The sequence below is a fragment of the Podarcis raffonei genome, chromosome 2, assembly GCF_027172205.1.
Source record: "Podarcis raffonei isolate rPodRaf1 chromosome 2, rPodRaf1.pri, whole genome shotgun sequence".
Lineage (NCBI taxonomy): Eukaryota > Metazoa > Chordata > Lepidosauria > Squamata > Lacertidae > Podarcis > Podarcis raffonei.
In genome coordinates this window covers 63659656-63682256 of record NC_070603.1, presented here as the reverse complement: position 1 = coordinate 63682256, position 22601 = coordinate 63659656, and the positions used below count along the sequence as shown (strand labels likewise).

The following is a 22601-nucleotide window of genomic DNA, read 5'->3' as shown; positions in this document are numbered from 1 at the left end:
TGGCTATTTCATTGATGGTAATTATTTAACTGTTGTTTATTATGCCATTATGTCAACACTGGTTTTAGCAGTTTTTGCACTGGATCATGATATGTTAATCAGAGTTCCCATGAAAGTATGTCAGAAGTGGGAAGTATCAATCTTCATATATATATATGGTACCACACTCAACAAACCAGGTCCAATGAATGAACTAGACTGTTCCTCTACAGCAGCCTTTCCCAAGCTAGTGCCTTCCAGAAGTTTTGGATCACAACTCCCATTATTCACAGCCAGCATGGACAATTGTTAGGGATGATGGTTCATGTAGTCCAAAATATCTGGAAGGCACCAGGTTGGGGGAAGCTGCAGTACTGCGTTGTATTATCTCTCTGATTTGCAGTATGCTGTGTAGCCTGCACATCACTGAAAAGGATTTGATGCTATTTTAGAATGCCTCTGTGGTAATACTTTCTGTAGCTTTGAGGTGCCATTAACCACGACTTTGCTCAAGTTCCTGTTTGTGAACACAGAAAGTTACTTGCAGAACAGAAGCTGAGAGTCCTAGTCCTTGTAAAAACCAAAAACCAAAACATTGATTTGCTGAGTCTTAAAAATAAAGTTATGTTCCCCATTTCCATTTCACAAAAGCAGAGAGAGGAGACACACACGAAGAGACCCCACACAAATGATCTAAAAACAGACAACCCCATTTTATTAGCAGTTAGTTCAACAGGACCTTACATTAGTGACACAGTTTTCTGAACCCAAAATGAGTTCAAGTACAGATTAAAAATAAGGGAGAAAGACTCTTAAATGTATTCCCTCCCCTTTCCTCCCTTCCCACCAAGAAAATACCCCCCTTCCCATGGGAAGCCATACAGAATCTCATGCAAAACATAAAAATCTTCAGAGCGCTCGTCCTTTTATAAAGAACAAACCAAACAAACCCAGTAACAAAACACTTGTCCTCATTAAAAACCCAGATATTGACAAGATGCCTGACATTTGCTCAGCCTTATGAATGTTGCTGACCAGTGGAAAGGCAGATTTCTCCTCACACTGTATAGGCTAAACCACACCAGCTTTTGGGAGCAGGACAAATTAATACTTTTGAACAATGATCATGTAATAAAGGTTTCATCTTTTTTTGCATTTACCGCTTTGGCCATGTGATGCCTGAACCTGACACAGCGGCTACCTTCAGGAGCTAAATTCAAAATCCATTTGTAAAAAAAGCAAAACTTCTGCATCATTTCGCTGCTTTTTGTGTGCACAGTGCTCACAAAATTCGCAATGGGGACAAACTTTTGGGCTGCAGCTACCATTGCTCTGCAGATTACCTGTTAAAGCAATTTCCTGAAGATCTAGCGAGGGCCACCATATGAATCCTTCATACAGATAAATGAGGCCATGCTTTTCATGTTACTTAGCATCTAAACCTGTGACTTGACCTTACTGGACGTTAGAGAGACGGGCATGGGTCAAGAACCGGACAGGAGACTTCACAGCCTCTTGGGCTTCAGCTGTAAAGAATATCCCCCCTATAAAGGGAAAGGTACTATTTTGCAGAAACTTTTACACTAAAACAGGTTTGTTTGTTTTTGCCTTCAACAGGATTGATTTTAAACAAGCATCAAAACTGCAGCAAGGTCAATACACTATGTGGAAACTATGAGAGAAAGAAAGGCCCAGGATGCTATCTTGTCATAAAGCAAGTCTCCTAGAGCAGGGGTGAGCAAAAGGTAGATCAGGATGCAAGGGCAGATCTCTGGGCGACTTGCAGTGAGGGTTTCCAACTTCCAACATGGTAATAGTAAGAACTTTTATGTCTCTGTCTCTGTGTGTGTGTGTGTGTGTGTGTGTGTGTGTTTACTGAAAAGGCCGAGAGATCAGTTATGGTAATGGAAAAACTCCTGGGCTGAGCATGTACTCACCCCTTTTAACCAATTCTAAAAGCCCCACTGAACCACTTTGCAAATGTTCAGTGCATGTTGTGGAAAAACCAACCAAGTAGTCGTATCTTGGTTTTCGAACAGCTTAGTTCATGAGCAACTTGGAACTTGAATGCCGCAAACCCGGAAGTAGGTGCTTCGGTATGCGAGCCTTGCCTCAGAAGCTGAACATCTGGCGTGGCTTCTGGTTGGCTGCAGGATGCTCCTGGAACCAATCGGAAGCCGCAGCTTGGTTTCCGAACGTTTTGGAAGTCGAACGGATTTCCGGAATGCATTCGGTTTGAAAACCAAGGTATGACTGTAGACCCCAGCAACTGCCCACCCCTGTCCACTGCCACATTTCTGCAGCCAAGCCTTCCTTGCTTCTGCTGCTTTATAGATTTGTCCTTTTTCAATCTGAGTAGCAATTAAATTTGTACAGGATAGCAGTTTCTGGCCCTGTGCCTTAGGCTGCAAACACTGGGAAAGGCTACGACAGGATTCCCTGTGTCTTGTCACTTTCATTCACTCCGACATCTGCCCAAAATTAACTCAGCAGGGCCTTGAATTGCAGCAGCAGCAGCAGCAGCAGCAGGAGCACTTGTCCCACATGCAGATTACTTTACTCGTTTGGTTGTTTAAAAGTACAGTTCCCGTGACAGGCCTACTTCCCCAGTTCAACTGCACTCCTAAGCTTATTTATGGCTTCTCACCTGTAGTGCTCACAAAGCACATCACCACTAGATTTAATTGAGCAGGAAAGATGGCCCTGAGCTTCAGGTTTTAAGACTGCTACCAGTATTGGGCAAGGGGGGGGGCGACGCTTATAAAGGTTACTTGTCCAAATACTAACTCCTGTTGCCAGATCTATTGCTAACATGAAGGCTCCCCTTTAAAACGACAAAGTGCCCAATAGCTAGAAATCCACAGATTAAGGGGAGGGGGGATTTTTTGGTCAAATTCCAGGTTTCAAAACCCTTCAACATAGGACACATGCAGGTGACACAGGGCTAGACTAGACAGGACTATAGCATATGCTATTTGAATGCAGGTCCGCTCCTACCATGCAAGAAATAGTTGAGGAAGAGGGGCATGTGCGTTTTAAAAGAGCACAGCGCCCTTTCCCAGCCACGGTTCACTTCCTTTCAGTCCCTCTCACTGAAAGCACGTTTCTCCCAGGTAAGCACACTTTTGATATCAGGGCTCAGCTGAGGAGACAAAAACCTGCAGCAGACGGGGTTCTGCACTCCTTGTTCATGTGCCCCTTTCGCAAGAACTCTCTTATCCTCTCCCTTTTTTCTATGTCATCAGTATTTAGAACGCAGAGGTGTCTTGCTTTGGCTCCATCGCTCGTGGCATAACCTGGCAGAGGTCGCAACCTTCATGTGGCACAGCCCATATTGCTACAAACAGAAAGTGCTCTCTTGCTTATATCCTAGCACATGGCTTCACGGAAGAAGGAGCTTCCTTGAACAGGGAGGTGGGGGAGAGAAACAGGCAGATCCAAGAGGGCCATTTCTCAAAGTATGACGCCTTCGTACTGACTACTCTGCTCTTCCTATTTGAAAGGGGGGGGTAGGTGTTCCTGGGAAGGAAGGGTCTCTTCAATGTCAGCGTAGTTTGGGTCCATTGTCAAAAGTTCCGTAGTGTAGAAGGCCACATGAGAAACAATTTAATCAGGAAGAAGAAGAGGCATCATCTCAACATGAGTAACCCTCCACTGTCACCATCTCCAATTCCATTTTTCCTTCTCGAGCAGTTGCATATTCCTTACTGGTTACAGTTGTTTAAATAAAGACACTGAATAAAAAGGTAGAGCTGAAAGGCATCTGCTGTTTCTCGACTCATCCACTAGATGGGGCTCAGGCACAGTGTCAGGGGGAAGAATAGGCCCTGTGTGACTGGGAGTCACTAGGTGGGCCGTGTGCAGGATGGAGAAGCACCTGGCTGGGGAAACCAGTGAAAGGGAAGCTGAGGGAAATGATGCCGTTAATGTCTCCAGCCTCCGCGGCAACCTTTCCCACCCCAGTACCCTCCAGACTCCTGTTGGGACTCCCATCAACCCTGGCCACTGAGCTGGGGCAGCAATAGAAAACATGGACATCAGGCTGCTCAGCCAAATCCATGGCCTTTCTCTGCAGCGACAAAAGGGACAAAATAATAATAATAATAATAGTAAAGAACCTAATCTGGAATGCAGACTCCGGCATCCATAGTTCTGGCTGGGAAAGGAAAGTTACTAAAATACTGTTTTATCTTAGTGCTCAAGTGGTTCAAAGTTCTTAAGTAACCTCTTTTGGCAGCTGCCAGTCCAAGGCTGTCGTGTACACCCCAGGCCTCCTTTTCATGATCTGGGAGGGGGGCCATGTGCGCGAAGAGCAGCTAGGATACTGAATGGCGTCAGTCTTTTAACCACAGGAACCACCACTCACACAAAAATTTTGTGGCTGCAGGCAGGGGTGCAGGATGAGAGCGTGTTAAGATAACCCTCTGGAGTGATTTCGCTTGGACAGATGTGTGCGTCTTCCCCATCCTTATCCCCCTCCCATCCCCTGTGCACACCCTTCTCAAAAATCCCCCAATAAGAAGACCGGAGTGGGAAATCCATCTTGTATAACCTAAGTATTGCCAGCACCGTAGTCTTTTTCAAAGTCACCATGTATATATATAAAAAAACCACCTCTTTCAGCTAAGAACTCTACTGAGTAACACCATCCCAGTCCGGTCTGGGCTTTATCCCAAATTGCATAAAGTAGGTCCATGCTTGCAGCAGGGGCACTCCCCAATCCAGCTCCAAGGTCATACTGCCCTCGCGGTCCCTTCTCCAAACTTCCATGGGGGCGGGAGCTGTTACTAAGCAAAGCCCCCTGGCTGCCGGCCAGTCCTTCGTTTCTTCCTTCTCCATCATCTGTTAAGAAGGAGCTGGCTTGCTGTAATACTATTTCAGGTGATGGGACTCAGATGCGGAGAAAGAGCAGATCCTTGAGCAGATCCTCTTCGCCAGGAAGTGGCATTACAGACTACAGGGGGCAACCTCAACACTAGCAGTAAAGCACAGCACTCCTGGGGAAGATGGAAGAGGTTGCTGTAGAGCTGGCTTCGGCCAAGGTGTGTAGCGAAGTCATTCAACTCAGGTGGTTGGTCTCAGGCGGCCATCTTCTTCCAAGCTACAGCATTTAACTGAATGGGCCTGCTATTTCCCTCCGCTGCCCCATTTCCCCCAGATGATCTTGAATGGATATTGCTCAAAACGCTTCTTCCCTGGTTGTGTATGTCATCCCACACCATTATCACATCCTTTTGGCTCGGCATACAGGTTCCGAGATCCTCCGCACAGACTCATTCTACTATTGCTCAATACAGGAGATAAGAAGTGGCTATCTTGTGTTCTGGAGTTCCTCCCTCAGCCACGTCGGCAGAGTCTGGCCCATTTTGTACAGTAGCTTGGATAGCTCTATGTTGTGGTCCCTGTAATAGTCCCTCAGGAACGCTCTCGACTGCAAGGGGAGGAAAGCAAAGAATAATGACTAAGTGGCACTGTGTAAAAACTGTGTTACTATGCGATGGACGTGCTGCATCAGAGGGGACAGCTGAGAAGCAGCCTGCTCAGGTGGCTCCCATCAAATATATAAACCCCTTGAAAGAGGGGTGTGGTTTCTGTGCTTGACTGGGCCACACAACAGAAGCTGCCTCTCTACTGCCAGCATATGGCAGTGCCTTCTTCTGCCAGGGATTCATGGAGACTGAACTGAAACTCCAAGCAAAACGATGCCAATTGATTGGGGTGCTAGGAACTGCAGTTCAACCCAGGAGGGAGGATATGCCAGGAGGAAGACAGGATCAATGCACTGCAAGAATCTTCTGGGGCTTTCAAAGCAGTGGTGGGGAAGAAGGGAGAAGCCACTGGCAAGTTCATCCCCATTCAAGGCAAATACCACTGATGGAGTTGCCACCGTCTGCTACCCTTGCCCCTAAGGAAAGCTTCTGGGACCAGGCAGGGCTGGCAGATGGGGGGTATTTAAGGTGGCAGTAGGGTGGGTGGTTCACTCAGGGAGAGCCATACTTTCCCACTCCTATTCTGTGGGGCTGTCTGTCTTTCTAAGCACCCCCCACCCCACCAGCCAGTCACTCATCCAGGCACAAATCACAAAGAGACCAGCTTAAACAAAATGGTGACCCTGCAAAATAGTGTCTGCAGACCATGCCCTGGGACACAAGGGTACCACACAGAGGTCAGCCTAGATTTACCATCAAGTATTCACAGAACAGGTGCCATTAATCTTTACAGCTCCCTATAAAGATGGTTTACATGTTTACATTTAAAAGGTTAGACCTTTAACAAAAAGTTGTGCAAAGGGCCCCCTGAAACAACAGTTAAATCCCATGGAGCAAACTGCACTGCTGACAGATAAGAGGACACAGAAGGGTGGCAGCAGCATGTCATCTCGACCCAGCTCCTCCCAGCAAGCATGCTAACTTCCCCATGGTGAGATCCCACACTTCTGCAGTGAAGGCCTGGGTGTGGGGGAACCATTTTGGCACGGGGCTGATCACATAGGTATTTCCAGACCTGAAAGTGTGACTGGGAAATCCATGGGCAAATCCGTCTCTCTTTATCCAGCAATGATCAGGTGAGAAGCACCAACGCAACTGGCCCTGCCCACATTTCCCATATTTAGATGCTTACTATGTCTCAAGGCAAATTTTTAAAAATGTAGTAGAAGCACCAACAATTGGGAAACACTTGCCTGCGAGTGCTCCAATTGGAGAATGGGCCTTTACCAAAGGTGTCGTGGGCTTTGAAGACACTCAAACTCAGGGTGCAAGGGAGAAAAGTGCTAAGAGGAAGGCACGCTTGGCAAATCCACACCGTGATCAACTCCCGCCCAGAAACCTATGTCCCCACTGTGGAAGGATGTGTGGATCCAGAATTGGCCTCCACAGTCACTTAGGGACTCATTGTTAAAACTGTGTTTATGGAAGACAATCTTACTCGGCTACGAGTGATCGCCAAAGAAGAAGAAGAATAGTGGCATATAGGTTTTCACACCGCTAGTGGCAAGTGTGGGTGGGGCCTGCATGCTGTGTAGAACTCTGAAGATCAGCAGTTGCCCCATCAAGATGCCCGCAGGTCCAGAAACCTTGAGAGGATTTCAAATACTTACATCTAAATCCATCTCTGGATATTTCCTTCCTTTGCTTTTCCCCAAGCACTTGGTTTTCCCTCCTTCCAGTAGTTGGCACCAGAATCCTTTTTTAGGATCAAACCTGCAAAGGCAAACCACAAAGACTGAACGACGTTACCCAAACTGCCCTCAGCTTCTTGCACTGCAGGTTGAATTTGTTTAGCCATTTTTACAAGTGCGCCAATCTAGTCATCACTTATTTTAACATATGGAAACAATATCTTCCAAGTCCAATATAAGCCCCATTTTGCAAGGCCATGATTATGTGAAATTATCCCATTATCACTTTTGACATAGTAGTATTTCTGACTTGAGAAAACCTCCAAGGAGGCCTCAATAGCCAGGGGACAACACAGAGAGGTTTCTGTATTTTAATAGACAAAGCAAATATTAATGATACAGTATCAATGTTTTTGGGGTTTTTTTTAAGCATTGGTGCAGGAGTTGTAGTTCTGCTTAAATTGTCTCTCTTCCTTCATTTAGATAAACTGAAACTAGAAGCGGTTGTTATTTTTTTAAAGCATTTGCTGCCACTTGCGCTTATAAGTTTTGCTTATTTTTCTTTTCATATCAGCTATTATTTCAAATGACAATGCTATATATATATTGGGCAATGCAAAATACTGCTGAGCTAGGACCCTTCTCGAAATCCCTTCATCCAATGTGGTTTTCAAGCTACAACTACACACATTTGTGTATTAAGTGCTGGGTCTCAGATTAAGGAAAGAGAAATAAATTAACACAAAGCTCTGCCACAGAGCGCCAGAAAAATCTGAGCAGCACAGGAAGATGCTGCATCTTCTGAATGTACTGCAATGAAGATTCAGGCAGAATACAAACCTTATTGTTACTGAAACAAGCGCAGAATTAATTTATTTCTCTCCTATCTGTAGCCACTGCAGGCCCCTGTATTCCTTAGAAAGGCAGGCTTGCAATGTTCCAGACTCCTCTACATCTGCAAAAGGGAATGTGGTCAACAACCCAGTTCTCCTAAAGTGGCCTCTCAAATCAATTCCTCAATAGCCAGGATCTATGCAACTGAGTCTGTGCAAAGAAATCAATCCCAACAGGTAGAAAAGAATATTAAGGACCCAGACTGGCTCAAGGTGAAGAAATGCGAAGGACTCACGCTAGAGTTTTGTGGTAGTCTATGATGTTTGTCACTCCGAGAAATTTCTGGACTGTTTCCATCACTTTGGCTGGTTCTGTGCGTAGCAGCTTGCCATCCAGAACAAGAATCTGAAAGGAAAATGAGCCCTGTAAATTTGGCTCCTTGAGTTCAACTCTGTTTCAAAGCACAATCAAATCCACTCCAAAGTACAGAGCCTCAGAGCAACCAGAGGTGGTTTGTCCCCCAAGCACTGGTAAGGGAAGCAAAGTGGAAGACTGGAGTGACCTAGCTTCTCTCTTCGTTGGAGACTGATGGAAGCTGTGCATGGATAATATGCAAATACATGTTACTGATTACTATTTCTGTTCTACTCCTTCCCAAGGGCACAGGGCAGGTAACCCAGCCAGAAGGGTGGGGTATAAATAAGGTAGTAGTAGTAGTAGTAGCAGCAGCAGTAGTAGTAGTAGTAGTGGTGGAAAACCACAGTAATCACAAGTAGGCACACATATTTTGCACATCTGCACACACAAATATTAAAGACTCGCACATTTTTGCTCAACCCTGGCTGCTGAATGCCAAAAGGGAAATAATTTAATAGGGAAATTATAAATGCAATATAAATATAATAGTAGTATAAAATATGCCAGTGTTCCTAGCAGTACCAGGTTGATTTGAAGACCTAGGCCTCACATTCCATAGAGCGAGAGCCAGTTATTGCAATATACCAGGCAGCAACAATATGTCAATAGTGATGTGATTGGTGGTTTCCAGCACCAAATATTAGGGAGCTTGAGAGGAGAAGTGTTAGGTGGTTAACACCCTAATGCACTCAAAACAGGAAGAGTCGATATCCTGCCTTTGGGCCTATGGCCCATTCCTAAATATATTTACACAAAACAAACCCATCTGGCCTAAACCCAACACTGATTTCAACAGCCTTAAGCCTGCTTCTAAATCTGCATTGCCTTGGAGTTTGGCGAGGCTTACTTTCAGTGTAAATGAGCATAAGATTGCTACGAAGAGGCTGAGCACGGAATCACCACTTTTTCTCCCAGCACATTAAGTCTGCACAAGAACCTCTGCCTACCGAAAAGAGCTTTCAAATGCAGACCACAGCACAGGCTTTTCAATATAAGCGTCTCTGTGGCTCATTTGCATGGCTTTTTCTTTGACATGAAATCTTTAATGACTACAACATTGCCTTGAGGGGGCCTGGAGGACCTTCCTCACAGTCAAGAGCAGCATACTCATAACTATAAGCGTATGCTTATGCGCACATATATAAGTTGCCAACAAGATGCAAACTTAAACTAGTCAGTACACAAAATCCCAAGTCTGCCGTTTCTTTTCTTCTTCTTAAGTGCTTGGCATACCAAGCCAAAGAGGTCTTCTCATTTTATCATCTGCAGAAGGATTTTTGGACGAGTTCTCAACACATTCCTGTTAAATGGATTTCTTTTTTATTGTCCAAGGAAATGCATGGAGGGGATTTGAGGGCAGGCAACTAGAATTTCCTACACACCCTCTTACATTTTTAATGGCGTAAGTATAATGGGCCAGATCAGCACAGGAAGTCCTTCTGCATAACTTCCATCTTTTGCTCTTTTACGATCAGCAGAGCAACCTGGGTGGGGGCCATGTGATAACTCTTTTCTTCACCCATTATCAGCTGAACTCAGAGGGAGGAAGGACTGGTGCAGGATGGAGCCACATATCTGAGTTCAACTGGCTCCTCATTACAGTTTTTTAACCAGGACAGCATGGAAGTCAGCCTATGCTACAGAGCCTGCCAGTCAGTAATCATGCAGTTCAAAGTTGGAGTTAACTTTTTATTAGCAAAAACATGATCTCCACAGACTTTTCTGAGTGTCAGGACCAATGAGCACAGCAGCTAATTCCCAATGGTCTTGCTCCAGTCCCTGCCTCCCCACAACCATCTAAGTTTCCTCTTTTCCAGGGCTTTTCCCAAGCATTCGGAGACTGTGTCTGCATGCAGTCTGTCACTGCTCCACCCATTTCAGCCCTCTTCTGGTTCTGGGAGAGGGGCAGGGAGAGGGGAGCTTGTCATAGCAGGAGGGGGAGACACCTGTGACTCTTCACCAGTCTGATTTATCTCTGCCTCTTGGCCTCCCTCCTCCCACTCGCCTGCTTCAGCTTCTGCCCAATTGACTTCTCTCTTGACTTCTCTCTGCCACAGACTGTCCTAGCTCACTGAGCCCTGTTATCTCTCCAGCTTCCGACACCTCCTCTTCCCAGTCTTCTCCCTCTGCCCACTCATTGTTCTCCCACCACCACTCCCTGGGCTCTGAGCCGTCTTCCTTTGGTGGTTCCACAGCTGGTTTCTCCCACCAATCCCTTGCATCCAAACACTCCACGACAGTCTACGCAGAAGTGGTTTCTGAAACACTCCAGTTTCATACGTTCTTGTCATGAAAACCAAGGAGAATCCCTATGTGTTACAGCAACCACAGTCACTACATTTTGATAATATAGAGATTTAGAGTCTTTCCTACCTGGTTAGCATGGAAATTATTCAACCACCGTTCAATGTGGGTAGCATACCAGCCTGGTACTAGGCAACGATTCTGCAACGTCCGGAGCTTCTGAGAGGCCTCAAGCCCAGCTGTGATCACCTCGTGAAAGGTATATTTCAGGGCAACTGGGTCATCATGTGCTCGCTGATGCTTTTGTTTTGTTTTTTTAAGCGGACAGCATTTTAGTTTTACCAAAAGAAAAAAAAGAAAAAAAGCCACAGAGGCTCTAGTCAGAACACCTCATTTCAAATAAGAAATCCTTTAACAGCCCCGTCACACTCCAGTGCCAATGCAAGCAGAGGAATAAGCAGTGTTAGGGTAAAAGAAGATATCATACTCTCCATAAGGGGGCTTCTTGCAAGGGGAATCTTTAAGACACAAGAGCGTATCTCTGATCCAATATTGCCTGTAGGGTGCAGTAGATTAAGAAGACAAGGAAAACTGAGTACTGGGTGCAGTTACTGTAACTTCTTAATTTGTCTCTGAAATGAGAAGCACTAATCTTCACAATGTTGATGGACACAATAAAGTTTTGGGGTTATTGGGAGGAGCATCTGTGAAGTCTAAAGTCCCTTCCAGGTGATCTGTTTATTGAACATTTATCTTGATTTGTTTGTGGGGAGAAAAGACAATGTTGCACCAAGCAAGTGTTATCCAGTGCATCTCCCAAACACTTTCCTTATCGCAAAAATGTCAAAGGGATGGGGAGGGGGATCGTTGTACAACAGCTCAAAATCAACTTTATTTGTTCAACCTGGATTTTCTGGTATGTGAAGGAATCCAACCCCAAAATAGCACTCTACCAGCACTCTACCTAATGTATGAGTTACTCCCAAAAAATAAATTTCAGTGAGGACTGAAAAAATCTACAAACAGATATAAATCAAAATAACTCTAATAATTCACCTGAACTTCCCATACAAATCTGCCATTGGTAATTTTATGAAGTTGTTTTAAAATGCTGTTTTGGATGTGGCAACCAGATACACACACTTTTAAGAGTGCATCCATGGGCATCTATATGCAGGACAGCTTGTGTGCACAAGTTTCATTAAAAAAAAAACCCTAATGTCAACAATCTAAATCAATGCAAAACACTGTTCTGTCCTGAACAGGATACGGCAGATATTTTTCCTGCCAGTTAGAAATTTATGTACAACTTAACTCCAGCCCAACTATTCAATACCCTAGCCAAACTCAAAAATATAGGACAGAGGGGATGGGACAGAGCAGCTTACCTGGTACCAAGAGTAGGCCCGATCTGCTGGATTAATGAGGATGGTGATTATTTTAGCCTTCGAAAGCAGTGCAGCTGCCCGCCTGGGTGCTACCTCTGAGTCAAAGTAATTGGCACTCTTCTCAAAGTAGAAGTCAGAAGTGGTGTTGGAAGGGATGGGGAAAAACTCCATATACCTTTAAAAAAAATGTCAGTGGCAGAAAGGGAGAGATAGATGGCATTTGATGAAGGCAGGACAGAAATGGTTTCAGCCAACTGTTCTAAAGGTAAAAGGCAAAGAACCCAAGAAAGGTTAAGTCCAGTCAAATGCAACTATGGAGTTGCGGCGCTCATCTCACTTTTAGGCTGAGGGAGCTGGTGTTTGTCCACAGACAGATTTCTGGGTCATGTGGCCAGCATGACTAAACAGCTTCTGGCACAATGGGACATCATGACAAGTGCCGTTTACCTTCGTACTTCCATGGCACCTATTTATCTATTTGCATTTGCTTTTGAACTGCTAGGTTGGCAGGAGTAGGACAGAGCAACAGGAGCTCACCCCGTCGCAGGGATTTGAACCGCCAACCTTCTGATTGGCAAGCCTGACATTGTTAACTGTTCTACAAGGTCCTTTAAAAAAAATAGAGGAAGTACTAGGACATACCGAAAGGTGCCCTGTTTTCAGAGATATTCCAGACCAAGAACAAATCTATCAAGCCAAACTAATGCACATGTGGAATCTCATCCGTTTTAAAACATCTGGCTCATTACTGTTTATGCGAACAATTATTGTACAATTAGAGATGTGCTCTTCTAGATCAAAGGATTATCAGACTGAGATTTAATACATTTGTAGAGAAGACTAACACTCAGTCAACTGCAGTTTTAACTACCACAGATTGCCAGGACAGGGTGGGGGTTGTCAATTGTTGACTACCGTCCCGGTCATGCAACAGACAGCAAAGAAGAGGGGTTGCGAGGTGTGTGCAAAACACATTAGACACAGTGTACTTTTCTTTTGTGGTTTCTCACAGCGTAACCCAGCCGAATAAAACATGCTTACAGAGCAGAAATCACTGGTGCTTGTTCTGAGTGTGGAGAGTGCATCAAACATGCACACCCAGTTCTGCATTTCATGCTTACTTGGATGATCTGCAAACAAAGCAGTGTAGGCAGCCTCCTGAGCTTAGCGTATTCTTGCTGCCACAAAGTACCATATTTTTCGCTCTATAAGATGCACTTTTTCCCTCCTAAAAAGTAAGGGGAAATGTGTGTGCGTCTTATGGGGTGAATGTGCGTCTTATGGGGTGAATGCGGGCTGTCCCAGAAGCCAGAACAGCGAGACGGAGCGCTGCGCAGCGCTCCCTCTAGCTATTCTGGCTTTTGGATAGCCCCCACAAAGCCTCCATAGGGAAGTGGGATGCTCTGTCCCTTCCCCCACCTCCCAGAAAACCCCCCAAGAGCCGTGCTCCCTTTAAAGAGCACACACCTCTTGCAGGAGATGGGGGAAGGTACAGAGGGCAGCTTACCCGTGCACAGCCTCTTCTGGGCAGGGGGAGCCTTCATCCCGCTGCCCGGGAGAGGCTTCAGCGGCTATCCCAGAAGCCAGAACAGCAAGAGGCTATCGCAGAAGCCACATCGCTCTTATTGTTCTGGCTTCTGGGATTCAGATTTTTTTTCCCTTGTTTTCCTCCCCCCAAAATTAGGTGCGTCTTATCGTCTGGTGCGTCCTATAGAGCGAAAAATACGGTAATAATTTTTAAAAACTGCCTGCACCTGTCCTTTCGGAGCCCCCGTCAGCTGAGCAGACTGCCAACGTGAGCCTAGGAAGTTTCCCTACACTGAGTAAGACTACTGGGACTTTGTTTTTGGGTGGGCAAACAGCAGGTGGTCAGCACCCCAGCAATCCCGCTTAAGAAGCTGCCTACAGTAGAAAGTACTGTTTGTGTATGCGGCGACAGCGGCAAGAATGTTCTTTGCCCAGGGATGGAAAGAAGAAAGTGCCCCATCGAAAGAAGAATGGATAATGAAGATGATGGACTATGCGGAGATGGCAAGGCTGACCGGGAAGATCAGGCACCAAGATAACAAATTTAATAGAGAATGGCATAACTTTATAGAATATATTAAAGAACACTGCAAAAATCTAAAAACGTTAGCAGGATTGACATAGCACTTGTAATTTAACATGACAAAGGATAAAACTGAAGTATAGTAATTTGGATAAATTCAATTAGATGCAGTTAAAAAAGGAAGATAACTTTTAGAAGCCGTGGAAGGGATGGGGGGAAGTCCAGGGGTTCAGTGAACCCCATAAAGGTACTGATAAGGACTACGGTTTAATGTAAACAAGTGTGTGTATATAAAAATTTGTTCTTTCTTTTTGAAACTTTGAAAAAAAAATTACACACACATACACCTCGTCAGCCTATTGGTTCATTTAGCTCAGTATTGTCTACACCAGCCTTTCTCAAGCTTGAGTTCCTTGATGTTGTTGGACTACAAGTCCCATCATTCCTAGCCAGCATGGCCAGGGATCATGGGCATTGTAGTTCATGAACGTTAGGAGACCCAAGGTTGAGAAAGACTGGTCTACACAGACTGGTAGCAGCAGCTCGCCAGCCCTACCTGGATACTGAACTATGGATTGAACCTCAAATCGCCTGCATGAAAGGAGATGCTCCGCCACAGAGCTATGGACTCTCCCCAAAAGGCTTCCGCTTCCATATTGCTGATGTTGCAAGCCACCCTTGTAAGCCCAAAATGCAGCTCGCCACCCTCCCAGCACTGGGGCTGTAACCTACCAGTCAATGCCTTTGTGGTAATTATGCCCATTGAAGAACTGGATCTCCTCAAAGGTCTCTGAGCTCGGATAATTACTGCTCAGGTCAGGATGCATTCCCAGGAACAGGTAGAGAGCTGTGGTACCTTTTCACAGAAGGGGAAAGAAAACAGAGCTGGAAACTTGTTTTCCCACCAAGCATCTGCCAGATGTTTGTTCTCCAGCTTGTGTGACCTTCTTGGATCTCTAAACACCAGCAGGTTTAATATATTTATTCCCCAGGACAGGTGCTGCAAGTTTACCAGGTGCTCCTAAATCCTTTCCATCTCCTATCTCTCAATACACAAATGTTGTTTCTCACACCAGAGAATAGCTAAAGACGAGACAATGGCAGGCTTGCATGCATCGCTAAGCCATGGTTAATGCAAAACAAGTTTTATTTTAAAGAAAACAAAATTCCACTGCTAATGGGTGCAATTTGTTTGTTGTTCATAAATCATGGTTAAGCCACTGGGGGTGGGTTCACGTGATCAAATGAACCATGACTTAATAAACCACAGCTTAGCGCTGCATTTGAACCAGTTCAATATGATGTTAGAAACATAGGAAGCCTCTCAGCTGTATTGGAAGACACCTGGGGTCTTCTGTATGTGAAACGGATGCTCTGCCACAGAGCTACAGCCATCCCCTGTCAAGGTATAGTCCTGAGCTAACTTCAAGGCATGCAATGCACTTTTACACCCAAGGAGCCATTCAAAAATCCTGTGTTGGAAAATCCTAGCTATTGCTGCATACCGAGGGGTTTCGCCGCAGCTATGAGTGGTTGAAAAGGCACTGGGGGAAAGTACTGGTGTGCAGGAAGGGGAATCTTACATTAGCCTCAGATTGCAGCAAAACAAAAATGCGGCACCTGCACCAAGTTTGTGAAGAAAAGCAAACAAATGATGAGACCGTCGTATGATGGGCTGGTCTATATGCTGTGCAGTTAATATAAGCTGGAGCTGCAACAAAATGCTGCCCTGTGGGTTGCTCTACTCAGGAGTCCAGCCACTCCACTCCACTCCACTCCCCCTCTCCCACTTTTCTGTTTTGCCTTACCAGAAAGCATGCCATGGCCTCCTTGCTTGCTATATACAGTGTTTCTTAAACACTTATCATTGGTCCTACTAGCTAAGGATGATGGGAGTCCAACAACAGCTGAGAAACACTGCTATAAGACTTCAGCAAACTTTGGGATTCCTCCAAGCTTTGTAATACTCTGTGTGTGTGTGTGTGTGTGTGTGTGTGTGTGTGTGCACGCATGCCCACCATTTTAGTGGCAGGTGTGTAGACCAACATGCTACAGCAGCAGGAGGGACTTCTTCAACCCCCAAACTACATTACATCTTGGGGAACCTCCCACTGGCAACTTACCAGTGGCCAGTTAGGATGCTCACCTTTCTCCAGTGAGCAAGTTTCCTGACAGACAAAAGCCAGGGGTTCCCCCCCCACACACACACACCCTTCAGTCCAACAGCCAGGCAAGCAAGAGGCATAATAATGACAGTTCAAGGACACACCAGGGAAAAGAGCTCAGGGAGGGTGTGGAGCAGAGCTGGCAAAAAAAGAATAGCCTGTGCGAGAGTACCAAAGGCAAAATAAAGATGCTGAGGTTCAGCATCCCTGGGTTAGAGCTCACCTGTCTTCTGAGGACCAATTATTAGCAGCTTGGGGAACCGGTCACAGGTCTTCTCTTTGGACCAAATGTCCTTGTGGCGTTTGTCCTCACAGGGATCCTGAAACATGGGAACGTGTTGGGATCAAACAAGTGGAAAATTGAGGCTTGCATGCCGCAAATCAAAATAATCCGTTCTTACTGGAGGGGGTCCCTCAAAAGCCAGCAATGAGTTGTGTCCATTGCAGCCAGCAGGAAAAGGATGCACTGTCTTCGTAGCAAGCATGCTAGGCCTGCTTCATACCTGGCCCTCCAAGGTCACGTCTAAGTATCGTGGATTCGCATCTTACAAGTGGAAGAAAACTTTCACACAGTGCTCTGCTCACCTCTAAAGGCAGCATAATGATGGGTAAAAGCAAACCATGAGAAACAGATCATATCACACTTGTGGTTTTCAGATCTGGGACCAGATTGGTGTGATGTGCACTGTTTCTAGAGAGAGAGAAGAATGCAGCAACAAATAGGCACGTCGTACGAATATTGCTGCACATGCACAACTACTATCTATTCCAAAGATGTTTCATGTTCATAATTGTTGGACCAGCTGTTGATTCAGATAGAGAGTCTCTACGGAGCTCTGGTTTCAAAAGAAACAAGCCAATCAAACAGAAAGAACACTGAGCGCATTTACTTGAATGCCTTTGGCTATGCAGGCCTGGAAAGGCAGCTGACCCATACCTGCCATAGAGGGTCTTTCTCCTCTGAGAATATCTGGAAATACTTCTGTGCCAGCTGCACAGGTGGCAGTGTCTGCAACTTCAAGTTAGTCCAGGAGTTGAGGAAGCGGACCAGGTGTCTAAAGGTGTATAAACCCAGGCGGTCGTTTCCATAATTGGAGAGGTGAGTCATGAAGATACTGATCTTTGGGGCGGGGGAAGGTGGGGAGGGGAGAAAGGATAGCACAGGAGACAAGGAAATTAATTGGTGTGGTTAGTCAAAACAATATTGTGCCACCTTGGCTTTCAACCCATGGTTTGTTTTGGAGAGAAGCAATGTGGCTGGCATGAGCAGCCAGACCATGGTGTTCACCAGAAGCAGAAAAGGGGGTGGGGAGAGAGTTTGAACATAAGAACACAGGAAGAACCCTACTGGATCAGGCCAAAGGCCCTTCTAGTCCTTCATCCTGTTTTCACAGTGGCCAACCAGATGCCTATAGGAAGCCCACAAACAAGACCTGTGCTCTCCCCATCTGTGATTCTCAGCAATCAGAAGAACTCGCCATTTCAGCAATGTGCACCAGCACACTGGCACTGCCTGTTCAGAATAAACCATAATGTTTTAGGGCTCATACACAACTTCCACTTATGCTGCGTTTAGAAAGCACAGGTCCAAGCAGTTTTCTGCCTTACCCACACTTTCTAGGCACATATCCAAGTGGCTTTCCCCTTGCCCTGCTTCTTTCCAAGGGAAAGCCTGCTCTTTAGGGATAGATCGTAACAAATGGCAATCCTGGGGAAACCTGAATTGCTGTTGGCTCTGATTGAGTGCTAAAGAGCGGGTTTCCCCAGGAGGACAAGAGGCAGTGTGAAAAGTCCTTAGTGTGACATGCAAAGCAGGCCATATTGTGCCACAAAGAAAGAGGAATAGTGAAAAATTGTACACCATTTCCGCATGCATAAATTTGCTGACTTGCTTAGCAGGTCACTCTGAATTAATTGTTCGGCAACTTAAGTGTCTTCTTTCCTAGTCACTGGTCAATCCACCAGAAATAAACTTATCTCCGACTCACAGATCAACAGAAACAAATTCATCCACCAAATTTATTCATGGCCCAGATAACTCAGCATATGACCCAGCCTAACCCACAGACCTTCCCCACCAAACATCCTATCTCATGACAAGACAGAAATTAACAACAAGATAACTAAGCAAATGCAAAGGGAGCAAGGGTCAGTGAGAACAGAAGCAGCCCTAGAAATCTGGAGAGGAAACCAGATTTGAGGCATTTTCCCTCTCTGAACAGATAGCCTGGAAGAGATAGCAGCTTTAGTAGACTTCCAGACTACTTCAAAATGTTGGATCACGTGCATTTTCTAGGATCATAAAAGGCAGAAAGACATTCATTTACATTCATTTCAAACTGCTGGCAAACACCTAAAGCTATGCAATTTGATCACTTCAAATCCGATGGCCCTGGATTCCTGCATCAAGACCTTCTCAAGCAATTTTATACAGCAGAGAAATTGTGTGTCTCACATAACTATAGAAATCTCCCATGCAATCTTCTAAAATCTGGGACACCATGCTTATGCACAAACCTACTTAGCAAGTGAAGCAAGCAATGGATCTCAGCTTTTAAAGAGATGCTGTGGGGCCCAGGATGTGGTTTCCACTTACCAAACAATGCTCCAAACAAATACAAATGCATTTCTCTGTCACTATGATTTTGGCTACATAGCTTAAAAATCCAAACTCAGCAGCTTCTTCTTCTTCTTTTAAATTTTATTTATCATTTTGAATTTTAAAAATTTGCACATTGACATTTTACCAAAGTACAAACCGTACATAATAATAATAATTTAATATTGCATCATCAACTTCCTTTCCCCCACTTCCATGGTTCGTTTTTTAACCCTTTACCACTGCATATTCCAATAATTCCGTACTCTCTCTTTTTCAGTTTTATTTCAGTAAACTTCATACTGCTGAATTTATTCTAACCCTGCTAATGTGTTTTTTTTGGGGGGGGTAATATTTTTATTTGATTTTGCAAGTATAAAATTACAACAATACCAAATACATATCCATATTTAGAGATTACTCCGAATCTCTAGACTTCCCACCTTCCCTTCCATGGGTCCTACTGCCAACCTTTTCAAACCTTGCTAGCATTTTAATCTGTTTACAGTGATTTTTCTAATATTCTGCAAATCTTTTCCAGTCTTCCTTAAAAGTTCTTTCAACCTATTCAGGAGCTTCTTCTCAGGCTGCTTTACCACCACCCAAACTCACCCATAACACACCAAGGTCTGTCACTCAGGGAGTTACCTTTTCCCCATTTTCTCAGTGATCTTGTTGCTTTCCTTCTATTTGGTGCTTGTGGTTTTAGACTTTATTTCAAAATGCCATAGAAGAAGAAGAAGAAGAAGAAGAAGAAGAAGAAGAAGAAGAAGAAGAAGGAGGAGGAGGAGGAGGAGGAGGAGGAGGAGGAGGAGGAGGAGGAGAAGGAGAAGAAGAAGAAAAAGAAGGAGGAGGAGGAGGAGGAGGAGGAGGAGGAGGAGGAGGAGGAGGAGGAGGAGGAGAAGGAGAAGAAGAAGAAAAAGAAGGAGGAGGAGGAGGAGGAGGAGGAGGAGGAGGAGGAGGAGGAGGAGAAGGAGAAGAAGTGGTTCTACACACTGCAATTAGACCTTCCATTCTTCATCAAAGCAACACTTACAGGGTTAAGTAGCACGGTCAGAAAAAGCTCGCCTCCGTTGATGATCTTATCCAGTTCATTGGACCCACCAGGGTATTCATTATAGAATATGGTATGTGTGAACAAGCCGCATGTTTGCCGTGGGAGAACCTGGAACGAAGCAGAAAGAAAACATATCACAAGTTACAGGTGTTTTTGAAAAGGAGCAAGAGAATCAGCCCGTTCCAGTGCTCCGTGCTCTGAGCAGATGGTGGAAGATGTACTCGCCGTCCCTCCAGGAAACAAACACACAAGTTGCCTGCACTTAAGTTAGTGGATCCCCCTTAAACAATATGGAGAGTTTGAGCTTATTCACGTAGTGGAGAGAGGGTGAAGCAAGAAAGATAAGCTTACCATGATTCCATTGTGGATGAAGCCTCGTCTGAAGCGGGCTGGTTTGAGGTGAGGGTACTCTTCCGTGCTGGTGACTCGGATCCCCCACACTTGTTTCCAGGCCTCATACAATTGCACATGGACTGGGTACACCCCTGAATGATGAGGTGCCACTGCATAGCCCATATCAGTGGGGATGCCATGCTCCTAAGAAGAGAGAGAGAGATCATAAATGTATCAGCCGGAGTAACCAGTGGACTTTTAATGAAAGGCTCCCACCGCAAGTGAATGGAATCCAGCCTTTAGGGGCTTTTTAAAAAGAAGATCTTATTACCTCCCCTCCCCACTGCAGTCTATATCATCCCAAAGTAGCGGAGATGTCAGCATCCTATTTCGAGGAACTGGGAAAGACGGTTCAAGGTGTAAATTCTGTGAGATACAGGAGAGAGTAGCGAATGGGTCTGACAACACCAAGTCCCCACTCAACTTATCACACAGATGATATGGGCAACATGTGTAGCCTTATAGCAAGTTTTGCCAGCAAGGCTTTTACGTGCTCCAGTGATCCTAGCACAAGACTGGGTGCTCTCCAGCAGATACAAGAAGGATAACTGAAGAACAAAACCTGGAACATTACATTTCAGCCCTGTTTTACAGGCAACAGTCATTCCGTGTTAAGTTTGAGCAACTCTCCCATGGGGACACGGAGAAGCCTATAGTAGCACATTTTATGAAGTCACAGCTTACACAACACTAGAGAATACAGACTGCCACCCAAGTTATCCAGCACTACTTTCGTGCTTCATTGTTTTAAGAAAGATCTTCTGTGAGATTTTATGGCTATGTTTAAGTTTCTCCCCTTTGATCAGGTTCTTTTCATTTGTTCACGTATTCGCAAAGGAGCAACCTGCAAATTCTTTTTTGTGTGTGTATGATGCACCGAAGGGCATCTTTGGCAAAACTCCTTAAAAAAAGGATTAATGATTTAATCTTTGAGTTCTCTTCTCCCTTGAGTGGGCTTGTTCAAGCAGACTCTCTGCTGTGCTGAAAGAGTAACAAAGAGAAGTGAGCTGTGCGTCCCACAGACGGCACTATCAAGAACTGGTTACTTGGCAGCACCCATCTTTTGAAAAGGTCAGATAAAGAACTGTACTGAAAGGTGTTGGATGCTATCTGACACCTGGAACCAAGAGGGTGAATGAATAAATAAAAACCTATTTGCAACAGGATGAAGAACCGACTTGTAACTAAACTGTGGGGTTAGGTGAAATGAAGGAATTTTCAAGAATTCCTCAGACAAAAGAAGTTAGCACATCAACAGAAAAGTTGGGTAGAAAGGAAACAAGGAAAGTTTATGCCATTCTTGAAAACTGGTAAAAGGTGCCCCTGACCATTAGGTCCAGTCGTGGACGACTCTGGGGTTGTGGCGCTCATCTTGCTTTACTGGCCAAGGGAGCCGGCGTACAGCTTCCAGGTCATGTGGCCAGCATGACTAAGCAGCTTCTGGAGAACCAGAGCAGCGCACGGAAACGCCTTTTACCTTCCCGCCGGAGTGGTACCTATTTATCTACTTGCACTTTGACGTGCTTTTGAACTGCTAGGTTGGCAGGAGCAGGGACTGAGCAACGGGAGCTCACCCCGTCGCGGGGATTTGAACCACCGACCTTCTGATTGGCAAGCCCTAGGCTCTGTGGTTTAGACCACAGCGCCACCCGCGTCCCTGGAGCAAAGCAGGATTACCAGGGACACTATTTGTCCCTGTGCCAGAGAATGCTATGCGCTCAAGGTTAGAGAGGCTGAGATTCCACACTCAGCATAACCATCGGTTTGCTCTCCTGGACATTTTCGTTTTGAATTTGATAACAAAATCTGAAGGTGGACTTTAGGTTTAAGAAAAGAGGCTCATGGGCACTAGTTGTGAAAGACTAGGATCACAGACAGAGTACTGTAGGAAGGGATCACAGGAACCAAGATCCCCCTTCCAGAAAGAGATAGGAAATGGTGGGATTACAGATCAGTGGTTGAACATAAGAAGACAACAAGAGAGGAGAGGAGGAAAGCAGGCCATGCTTTCTTCCTGGGGGTCCAATTCATTATCATGCTATGAAGGGTGCAACACCTCAGACCGACAATACAGTAGGAGAAGCTGGTTCTATAAGACCCCTGGGGAGACTTGAATCACACTCCTTGCATAAATAGTAGACAGGAGCCCAAAAAATGGTTGTTCTGTTTTCTGCAGCAGCCAACGAGACATTTTTAAGAATGCTGCGCTGATGCAATGCATTGTGGCAATGTCCTAGCAGTGCTAGGTTTTTCATTTTGCAATTGCAAACTCATCATTCTGAACAATAAACAAATGATCGACTCGTGCCTTGCTTCCATCTTTTGAGGTACAACCCGCTTTTTGTTTTGCCCCAG

The 22601-nt window shown here is 45.2% G+C and overlaps 1 protein-coding gene across 3 annotated transcripts in view; it reads right to left on the bottom strand.

Annotated features, from left to right (window-relative positions):
- Nucleotides 1–673: 673 nt before the first annotated feature.
- The window catches only part of NDST1 (N-deacetylase and N-sulfotransferase 1), a 29770-nt gene continuing 7842 nt past the window's right edge, over nucleotides 674–22601 (bottom strand). Inside the window, exons 5-14 of one of the 3 annotated variants that reach the window (XM_053377027.1) lie at nucleotides 20205–20390; nucleotides 19833–19961; nucleotides 17135–17317; nucleotides 16421–16517; nucleotides 14765–14888; nucleotides 11983–12157; nucleotides 10724–10894; nucleotides 8229–8338; nucleotides 7079–7181; nucleotides 674–5410 (exon numbers count right to left, since the gene is read on the bottom strand). In XM_053377027.1, coding sequence (XP_053233002.1) covers nucleotides 5291–5410; nucleotides 7079–7181; nucleotides 8229–8338; nucleotides 10724–10894; nucleotides 11983–12157; nucleotides 14765–14888; nucleotides 16421–16517; nucleotides 17135–17317; nucleotides 19833–19961; nucleotides 20205–20390 — 1398 coding nt within the window. In that variant the 3' untranslated portion in view covers nucleotides 674–5290. Of the gene's footprint in view, nucleotides 5411–7078; nucleotides 7182–8228; nucleotides 8339–10723; nucleotides 10895–10921; nucleotides 11227–11982; nucleotides 12158–14764; nucleotides 14889–16420; nucleotides 16518–17134; nucleotides 17318–19832; nucleotides 19962–20204; nucleotides 20391–22601 lie in introns of those variants that run through there. The other 2 variants (XM_053377028.1, XM_053377029.1) reach the window with 2 other exon arrangements.